At 47.7% G+C, this 10,527-nt stretch overlaps 1 protein-coding gene across 1 annotated transcript in view; it reads right to left on the bottom strand.

Annotated features, from left to right (window-relative positions):
* Positions 1–6,042: 6,042 nt before the first annotated feature.
* Positions 6,043–10,527, bottom strand: part of JAG1 (jagged canonical Notch ligand 1) — a gene marked incomplete at both ends in the record, with an annotated part of 34,602 nt that continues 30,117 nt past the window's right edge. The window contains 6 exons of the mRNA XM_080716711.1: positions 6,043–6,500; positions 7,260–7,410; positions 7,590–7,721; positions 7,900–8,133; positions 8,226–8,335; positions 8,853–8,966. Of these exons, the coding sequence (XP_080572837.1) occupies positions 6,043–6,500; positions 7,260–7,410; positions 7,590–7,721; positions 7,900–8,133; positions 8,226–8,335; positions 8,853–8,966 (1,199 nt within the window). The remainder of the gene's footprint in view (positions 6,501–7,259; positions 7,411–7,589; positions 7,722–7,899; positions 8,134–8,225; positions 8,336–8,852; positions 8,967–10,527) is intronic.

The following is a 10,527-nucleotide window of genomic DNA, read 5'->3' as shown; positions in this document are numbered from 1 at the left end:
TGGATGGGACCCTTGCAGCTGGCTTCCGGACCCTGAGCGCAGCCTCGCCATCCCGAAGATGTCGGTGAAGTGTGTGCGTGCGTGCGCATGTGTGAGTGTGCTTGTGCTCATGTGCGGGGGGAGTAGGCTCTGGGGGGAGCTGTGGAGCTCCTTTCTGAACCCCTTTTCCTGCGATTCATTTTCTAATTCAATGAAGCTGAATCTAAAAAGGAAATCAGACACTTTCCCAAGAACAAAGGAACCACCTACAAAGGAATAAGGCTTAATCTGCCCTTGATTCAGGAAACACCTATGAGCTCCGCAATTTATAACGATGCCATCTTCCAGGCAACAGCCAGCTCCTACTGGTGACGTGGTCTTTGTGGCAGATCCACCTGGCCTTCCTGGAGCATGCCTCTGTTTTTGTCTGGGGCTTCACCACTGAAAACCATGCCCGAGGCAGGATCCTGGCAAGTTCCCAGGTAGAAAACACAGAAGCCTAGGAAGCGGAGCCCCGAATTCTAGCCCTGACTGTTGCTAACAGTATGAACCTGTCTCTGAACCCCTCTTGGCCTTGGTTTCCCTTCTGCGAAATTAATAGGGGTCGGGTCCTTAGACGGGTGAGAGCCCTGATTGCATTAGCACTAAGGGTATCTCAGGGAATCTGAGGTGAAGGCTTTTCAACTGCACATAGCAAGTGTGAAGCAAAGCCGCCTTTTGGTCTTCAGGTGTGAAACAGAAAGGGAGCCCAATCGGTTGGCTGCCTGAGTGGTCATTAGGAAGCCAGCTGCTTCTCCGGATCACTGATGAGCCCCACCGGCCTGCCAGGAGAGTTTCTCTTTAAAACAAAGCTGTTGCTTTCATGTTGCTGGCATCCACGTTTACGTTGTAGACAAATCAACCCTGGGGTGCCCCGGTGTGACTATTTGCAAGATGGCTTGGGGGAGGGCGAGGCCGTGGGCAGACTTCCATCCAAGGCTCTTGCTGAATTTAAGAGCAGAGCCTTTACTCTCCGAGTTAATTTTCCTGACTTGTCTATCACAGGTTAATACTGGACCCATGCATAATGATACATAATTTGAGACTTGTAAAAGCTGCCTTTGGACTTGAAAGAAACACATTCCATGCCAGCAAGGTTGTACCCGGCATGCAAGAGCAAGTAATACAGGTAGAATGTATGTCCAAAGCAAGGGAGCCGCGCCCTTTAGACAGGATCTCAGAGGATGCCACGCAGGTGTTTATGGAGGCCTGAGCTGCCAGGGCCCTGTACCACTGCGGCCCACAAGCACCCCGCTCCCCACTCGCTCTTACCTTTAATGACCAGCGGAAGGCGACTGTTCACAAAGGGGAATTCGTTAGTTTTAATATACCCAGAAATATCTCATGGATATGGAGTGATGCAACAAGATTGCCCTAATGGTTTCTAAACTTTGTTTTTAAGACTTCTAGGGCCAGAACCCAAAAGAACTGCCCTGGGGCACCCTTCTACCTCAGATAACCAAGCCGTTTGTTGGCACTGTTGGAGACTGACAGAGCCTGAACAGGGCTATTTAGCTGCTGGTGGGGTGGAAAAAAAAATGTTAAAAAAAATAATTGTTGTTTTTGCAAACTATCTATTTAAAAACAGAACCTCCGGAAGCAGATTTCTGTTCCAGTGCTTGGATGAATCAGAGCTTACAAAGTATAAATACACATTAGCAGGAGGAGGCTTCCCATAATCCATGCTCTGTGTCTTCCCAGACCAGGAACTTCTGAACTCCTGTTTCTCATTCCCAGTAGAGGCGAGAGAGACCCGCAATCAAAACAGAAGTGGCGGAACATTGCTCAGCCCGAGTCCACATCCCCATAGGCCTCTAGGACTTTTTTGTCTTTTTTTCTTTAAAGGCAACTGGATTTTAGCGGCACTGTTGTACACTTTGGGAGAGACAGGTGCAAGCCATTTAGAAAGATGGGGAAACCACACTGGGGTTCTTCTGGCTCTTTTCTGCCGAAGAAATATCACCGAATAAGTTAACTTTGACTCACTGACCCCTCAGATCAGCTAATAAAGACGACGCACTTAGACCACAACTTGCTCAAGGGGCAGCCTAATTATTTTACTTAAAAATGATGTCAGGTGGCAATTTAGCAACAAACTGGCTTCCAGGCTATTTAATTCAGTTTAACAAGGAGGAAAAACATTGTAATTAATGAAGAACATGTACTTTAGTACTTCAGTAAGGTTGTTCTCAGATTTTATTGCACATAAGCCAAGGAGGAGGAAGGGGCTGGGGAGAGAAAGCTGTTGAAAATGCAGATTCCTAGCCCAACTGGTGGGTCCTGGCCTAGAAATCTACGTTAACCAGGTTACAGATCATGCACTGTGTGTGCATGTGTGTGTGGTGCTGGGATGGAGCACAGAGGCATTCTACCACTGAGCTACGCCCCTGGAGCCTTTTATGTTTCACTTTGAAACAAGAGCTACTGTGCGTTGGCCTCAAGTGAATCCTGCTTCTGACCCATCACACAGCCCCACCTGGCTGGCAGTTCACTTATGATACAGTCCCCTTTTCTATTTCAATTCTATGTTGCCTAGGTCTAGAATTTCAGGACAGTTTCCCATCCTAAAACAACCAGCTTCTGTTCTTTCCTGGAATCTCACGATACATTCTGATGCTAGAACTTTAGTTAGGCAGGTTTCTGAGCTGAAAATTCTCTTGCTTTCGGGGCCCCTTTAAATAGGACTGAAAATATTCCCAGGAGTACTAATAGCGGAGTCCCTTCCTTCCACTCCTGGCCCCAGGATAACCAGGGCTCCATTGCCTGCCTCTCTCTCTCTTCTCAGTTAAGACCCTTTGAAGCCAGGCATGGTGGCACACACCTGTAGCTCAAAAGTAGAACACCCAGGGTTCAATCTCCAGTCACACACACACACACACACATCTTGGCTTTGAGCTGTATGTGCCCAATGGAGCCTGATCTATACTCTCCCACTATGAAGAGTGTTAGACAGAAGGCTAGTTCAGACAAAATCCATGAATCCCAAGATCACTTCTCTCCTGGAATGAAGAATTGAAAAGGTTCATTAATTCCCCTCCCCCACCCCCTTGGCACAAAACCATTTGGCAGCTTCCCAAGGAATTCTGGGGTCGTGCAAAATTCAAGTTTACAAACCACCAGAACAAGGTATTGCTGAGATGGTGTTTGGAGTGCTGCTAAACCGGACTGGCTTCTGGCTCGTAGAGTCCTTACTTCTCCCTCCCTCCAACCCCACTCTGCAGAAACCAGCTGTCTGCCAGCAGAGATTAATGATGAAGTATTGCTACACCAAGGCTGGGAGAGATCATGGGAACCTAGCTGTGTCACTGTCCAGGTCCTTCGGGCTGCCTCTTCATGAGCCAAGACACACTGCTGGCCACTCTTAGGGCTGTCTCAGACAATCCCTTCACGGTCCCTGCTCATGCACACAAAGGGCTAGGGACACTTAAAGCCAATCATCCATTATTAGATAAGTTGCCCATCTAAGAACAATACCCTAAGCCTGGTAGAAAAAGGAGAAAGCTTCCCCAATAAAAAAGAAAACATCCCCATAAGCCTTTCCTCCAAGGTTTGTGGCGCCAGTTGTAGTTATACTATGAAAACCAGAGGTGGCTGGATTGGGTCTGGATGATGGTGCTTTGGGGGCCAGTCCTGAGAATGGTAAGCTTTGGCTCCCTAACCAGAAGCAAGGGACTGTTGGTGTCTTCTTCGTGCAGCTGCTGGAAGCCATCCACATGCCTGTCACCAAAGCTCATCCCTTACCACAGAGGAGTCGCAGTTAAAGCTTTCCCCAATACAATCTGGGGGCCCCTGCCAATGTTCCACAGTGGCAAAAGACAACTACAGCTCTTTGGAGATTGCCCAGCCCTGGAACTTCATGGCAGGCCAGGCACCCAGTACCCCCGAGCTGCACGGTGAGGCCAGCCCAACTTAATCCCTGGGCCAACGTAACGCAGAGATGGGCCCTGACACCAGAAGCTTCCGACTACTACCCACTTTGCAGTGAGGAAACCTCGCCAGTGGGTAAGCAGCGTGCACAAAAGCCACAATGGTGAGGTCTATCACAATGACAGGACATCAGTATTAACCCAAATAGCCAGAGTGGAGGGAAAAAGAGAAAATATTAGATCTCCCTCTTCATCCCCAACCCCAATTCCAAACTGCTTAAAACCCCGTTAGTGTGGCGGGCATTTCCCCCGAGTGCTCCCAAACAATTCACCTCCACACTGCAGGCCATTAATCCAGTGGTGTTTATTCAAGCAGTATTCACACTTGCTGTTGAATGACAAGGGCACTGGGGCTTCCACAGCTCCAGCCTGACAGCGGGCCCCAAGGGTTTGAGAACTTCAGATGAGTTTTGTGGTTGAAAAGCCTTTCAGTGCTGCGCCCTGCCCGTCAGGCACAGCCCACGGTAACCCGTCACCAGCACAGATCTGGGGTGGCAGAGGCGCACAGCAAAGCAGGGCAGAACTATGTTAGCTCAGAAGAGGCCACACTGTTCCATGTTTTCATACAAAAAATTTAATAAATATTACTTTTCAAAATTTATTGCCAGGAACAACACATCGAAGATGCATTTTTATGTTCGTATAACACTAATAGGACAATACAAAGTATCTTCACGGTCTCAGTGGTGAACCAACGAGATTACTCTGTCTTATAAGCCTTTTTTTGATCTTAAACTTTGTAATAGCACTTGAATTTCCTCACTTAAGGCAGGCAGTGTATTCTACGGCAAATCTAAACAGTGATCTTACTGGACAATTTATGGTTCAAGTATTCAACTAGCTTATTAGAATACCCCCTAAATGCAGTAGATAACAAAAAAAAAATCAAATCTACAAGTGGTTCAGAATTACACATGAATGGTGAAAAGAAATCAGAATTTACAAAATAAGATTGGTGTGCTTCCAACTTCATACAATTAATTTGATATTTTTAATGATGTTCAACCACTCACATTTTGGCTACGTTAAGTCATAGCTCGACTCGTTCCCTTAAACTGCTCTGTAGCAGATCACCTGCCTGTCTCTTTTCAAGTCTAAAGCAGGAGAAAAATAAAAAGATAAAGAAAAAGAACCTGTTCTAGACTAATTCTCAAACTGCCTCGGTCAGTCCTTAAAACGTGTCTTAAAGTGATGCTATATAGAAGGTGTTTTAACATCTGACGTCGTACAAAAGAATCCCATCCGTATCCCAGGCACAGAAGCCCATTCTATCGCTTTAAGATAAACTATTTTCAAACACCTTAATTTTGGCTTATAGGCAACACATAATGAGAAAATAAGTTCAAAAAAAAAAAAAGCCATACGCTTACAATGCTATCAAAAACCTTCAGTTCTAAACACATACATATAAATAAAAAGGAATGATGTTTTAAGGCTCTTGATTATTAAGTTAATAAATCAAATATACACAGTGATTAATAAAAAAGAATTATTTACATAACTATACAAAAATTCTACTTTTGACACATTTTTCCTCTTTAAATTCTTCATTTTTACCAGCAACTGCTGACATCAAAGGCCCCCCTCCCCCAACAACAACAAAAATACAATAAAAAAAATAAATAATAAACTCATTTGTGATAGTTGCTGTGGTTCTGAGCTGCAAAGGCACTTTCAAATACAGAACTATTTGTACGTCATCATAAAACCAATATACAAAAACAACTCAAGAGTCAATAAATATAAATAAAACTATGATCCCAAGACTGCGTCACCATTAGGACATCTGGCAGAAGTGGGTGCTCAGGGCCTAGGGCCGGGCAGTGTCCTGGGAGCCGGATCCACGGCGCGTCGGCTACAGGGGCACCTATACCGGGGCACTTTCGACTAGTTTTTGCATAGCTGTGAGATGCAGCGCTCCATTTCCCAGCCAACCACAGAAACTACCATTGCCAGTGTAAGCCAGCTTGTCGAAACTTAAATTAACACAGGGATTCTAAGTCAACAACAGCCAAAGACTCCAACGACACAACCGTTTAAAGAACTACCAGCCCCAGGTGCTCAGACTCTACCTAGCGGCGGCCGCGTGCGCCATCTGCTATACGATGTACTCCATCCGGTTTAAGCTTTGGGCACTTTCCAGGTCTCTGTTGTCCTGTTTGTTTGTCCAGTTTGGGTGTTTTGTCGGTGTGCCGTTGGGGGGCTTCTCCTCTCTGTCTACCAGCGTGTACGCCGGCTGTTTGGCAAACCGGGCTTTCTGCTGGTGTTTATCCATGTCGTCCTCTTCCACTTCTGAGTTGTGTGTCCTTATTTTAGACATTTTGGAGTTTTTGTTCTCGTAATCCTTGATGGGGACCGTGTTGGCCCCGTGCTTCTCGATGGGGTTTTTGATCTGGTTCAGCTGTTCCCGCACGTTGTTGGTGGTGTTGTCCTCAGAGGCCGAGCGTGTGTGACTGCTTGGCTTCCGCCGCTTCCGCACGCACCAGTAGAAGGCCGTCACCAAGCAACAGATCCACGCCACCGTTAACACGGAGCTCAGCAAAGGAACCAGGAAGTCTGCAGGGCAGGCAAGAACCAATTAACTCCTCCCCAAAGAGCCATCGCCACAGGAACAAAAGAATGCCAAGCGTGGTTCTCCTGTCCTCGGTCCCTAAGAGGCAGCACTGTAGGGATAATCCCTTTTCGCAACTGCGTATTGTCACTTCACAGCTTGATAAGCAAGCTCTAGGATGGGGGGGCCCTTGGAGACCATGACATTTTTGTTCCCAGAGAGACCAGGTGGGGCAGCAGCTCCTCCCGTATCTGACTACAGCGCAGAGAATAGTAAGTGGGTAAGTCCAGGAGAGTATGGCTCCTGGGGCTGCCTGCGATTGAAGCTAGTTTTCAGAATTACTGGAAACACATTTGAGCATGGGCTGCAACAATGTCCCTGTGACACCAAGACAGTGATGCTAAAAAGGGGAGTGTGGCCATCCTACAGGGGATAATCACGCCATCTATCACCTGTGCCTCAAAGCCACAGACTAGCTCTGCTAAGTCAGCCTTTGTGCAGCTCTAAGCTCAGGGCACAGGGCTGCTCTGCCCTCGGGCTTGGCAATGGATCCAGTTTAGAGGATACAGTTCTGCAGGGAGCATGCCGGGGAGAGCAAAGCTGGAGGAGAACAAGGTCTAGGTGGACCTCTGCCCTAGACATCACATGGCGCTGGTCAACAGGCTGGGGGCTATAGGCATTCTCCCACCTGGGGGGCTCTACTGGATGGAGAGTTGAGATGGATAGGGCACGACAAGGACTGTCTGTACCCGCTCGACACCTACCCGTTCTGTTCTTCAAAGGACGTCTCTGAACTCTCACTTCTGCGACTGCAGCGATGAGCGAGCTGTTTCCGTCACGTTTACTGACGAGGTCTATTATTTTGTCTGTGATTTCCTTGATGGGGTTACCGTCGTCCCGTATGTCTTCAGCAGACTGGAAAAGGAACAACTCAGGCTTGACTCGGGAGACCCAACGGTATCCTTTATTCCAAAACGCATGACAATTCGTATATATAATGCTTTCTGGCAACGTATTGACTCCATTCTGAGACTGGCATGCTGAAGTTTAACTCATTTGCAATCAAATAAGGAATGAATAGGTCTTATACTCACAATGGCCACGTGTATTTCGTTGTTTGCTGAAGGGGAAGGCTCACAAGCTATGTAGATCGAATACTCAGCAGAAACATTCTTCAAAATATTCAAATTCCTCAGTTCACTGCAAATGTGCTCTGTGGTAAGACCCTAAAAAAAAAAAAAAAGACACATAAATGAAATACTAAAAGGGAAAAAAGGTCTGATTTTCTCTTCAAGCTGGCTAAATTCAAGTCTTCCTTTGTGGTTAAAGCAGGACTTTAGGCTAACGTAGACCCTTGCTTGGACACTCCTTTCCCATTCCCAGTTAAAGATGCGGGGTACATACGGGTGACATCATCTCTTTGTTGAAGGTGAACGTGATGTTTGCACAGTTGTCCTGGTAATAGGAGTCAGAGGTGCACTTGGTCTTCACCGGCTGGAGACTGGAAGAGCGACACTCGCCCACACCAGTGCAGGGCCGGACGAAGCACTGGTCATCCAGGATGGGGATACAGCTCTGCCCGCTGGGGCACTCACTGTGCCCTCTGTGGAGCAGGCAAGGTCGCGGGCCACACCACACCTGGAGAGAGAGAAACAGGAGCTGGAAGCTCAGCAGGCACGTCCACCCGAGCTCGCAGAACGCCCAGGAAGCCAGCGGCCCTCATGCCCTACCTTTGAGCAGGCGATGCGTCCGTTCAGGCACTGGCAGGCATTACAGTCATCATCCCACTTGGCACCGTCGGGGATCACGCTGCCCATGGTGACGCAAGGTCTTCCTGAAACTGAGGTGGAGACGGCTGAGTAGGAGTTACTTTTTCAGCAGACCGAATTGTGGCTCTTAATTCTTCACTCAGTCCCTGTTAGGCAACGGCTATACCCGCACCTTTGCCACATGGCAAGGTCCCTCCAACCACAGGGATACACACCCCCCCCACACACACATCACCCCACCACATGACTGGTTTGGCTAGTGCAATGTCAGCGGCTGTGATCCCCAGAGACCCTTTAAGTGAGCTTCCTTTCACCACCGAGCTTGGGCTAACTGTACCCCATCCCACCCGCAACAAAAAGGGCTTACTGCAACCCTGGGAACGTCAGGGCGGTTTGTTACACAGCGTTCTTGTGGCATTCGCTGACTAAAACACAAAGCTACCTACCCCTCCTGCTACCTTTCCCTGCATTCCTACTACGCGCTGCTTCTCTTAACACAGCCCACACTCATGAGTAGTCACGTTGCCGACTGACCCCAAGGTCCACTCACCACACAGGATACCCGGGTGGGGGGCCTGGCACACATACCTTCCTGGCACTTGGCACCGCCATGTCCCGGAGGACAGACACACCGGTAGCCATTGATCTCATCCACACAGGTTGCTCCAAAGGCACAAGGTGAAGACTGGCATTCGTTGATGTCTAGGAGAAATGGAGTTCAAGTTCAGGCTCCAAGGGGAAAGCAATCAAATCCTAATCACAAGCTGTTACTCACTCTAACCAGTACCCGAGTAAAGAAATAGATCAGCAATCTCCCAAAAGCCTGTGCACCAGGCACCAGCCCCAGAGATCACCACTGTCCTGACTTCTAACAGTGGAGAACCATTTGGGGAGAGAGCAGGTTTTACCTGAGTTCCTTTCTGACTTTACAGTTTCTAGAACAAGGCCCACAAGATTTTCCCGAAAAGGGCCATAGAAAATATTTTAAGGTCTATAGGGAGCACAGTTTCTATCACTATTCCCTTCTTTTGTGGTAAGTAGCAGACAATAGGTAAATGAGTGTGGATATGTGTCAATAAAACTTTATTTATAATAGATGGTGGGCCAGGTGTGGCCCCCGGGCTGTAGCTTGCCCACACAACTTATTAACATGAAATACAACCTATCTGCATCTAGCGCTAAAGTTGCATCAGTTACAGATTTGGATATCTCAAGCACCAGCAAAATTGCAAATAATTTGGGGGCAAGAACAGAAATAAGATCATTCAACTATTCTACTTTTTTGGTAAAAGAAATGACATGTAAAAAAAGAGAGGAAGCTTATAACAAGTAACTTTTGGCTTCCTCAGAACTGCACTGTTGCATCCTGTTTTCTGTTTGAATCACTCCTCTGGAGCCTGATCAAACCCACTGCAGACCAGCCTTTGGAAGCCCCAGTCTGCCCTAAATGTGTTAGCTTCATCCTACTACAGTGTAGCTGTGGTTAGCATCCGCTTTCCCATAATTCCACGTTAGTCACAAGGAAAAGCACACACTTCCCTCGGGGCCCCAGTATAGCTTAATCGACAAATTCCGTGACTGGCACTCTCCACAGAAACAAGGAGAGCCTGCCACCCCCACCCAGGGATGCTCCTAAGGGCACCTGGGAGGATGTGGCCACAGACGCCTCATGCCAGCTGGAGGCAGGGGGTTACTTGCTTTGTCAGGGCTACTTAATGGGAACTGTGGCCTGGTTTGTTGTTTTAACTCAAGGATGCTCTAAATCTGAGCTACATCCCCCCCACCCCCCCGTTTTTTAACTCGAGCATTCTGAGCTACATTCCCAACACCCCTTTTTGGTGGTACCAGGGATTGAACTCAGGCATTCTACTACTGAGCTACACCCCCAACCCTTTTTATTTTCTGTTTTGAAACAGAGTCTTACTTGGCTGTTGAGAGTCTCACTAAATTGCTAAGGCTGGCCTCTATAACCTATAATCCTCCTATCTCAGCCTCCCAAGTACTGGGGTTACAAGCGTGCACCACCAAGCCTGGTTTCTTTTTCATTTTTTTTTTTTTCAGGTATGGAGATGGAACCCAGGGGGATTTGACCTCCGAGCTACACCCCCTGCCCTATTTTTTATTCTTTATTTTGAAACCGGGTCTCACTGAGTTGCAGAGGGCCTCACTAAGTAGCTGAGGCTGTCTGTGAACCACAATCCTCAGGTCTTAGCCTCCCGAATGCTGGGATTACAATCGTGCACCACCACAGCCCAGCTTCTTT

This window comes from Muscardinus avellanarius (genome assembly GCF_963383645.1).
Source record: "Muscardinus avellanarius genome assembly, chromosome: 19".
In the NCBI taxonomy this organism is placed as follows: domain Eukaryota; kingdom Metazoa; phylum Chordata; class Mammalia; order Rodentia; family Gliridae; genus Muscardinus; species Muscardinus avellanarius.
Note: the sequence above shows the minus strand (reverse complement) of the source record. Positions and strands in the feature narration are given on the sequence as shown.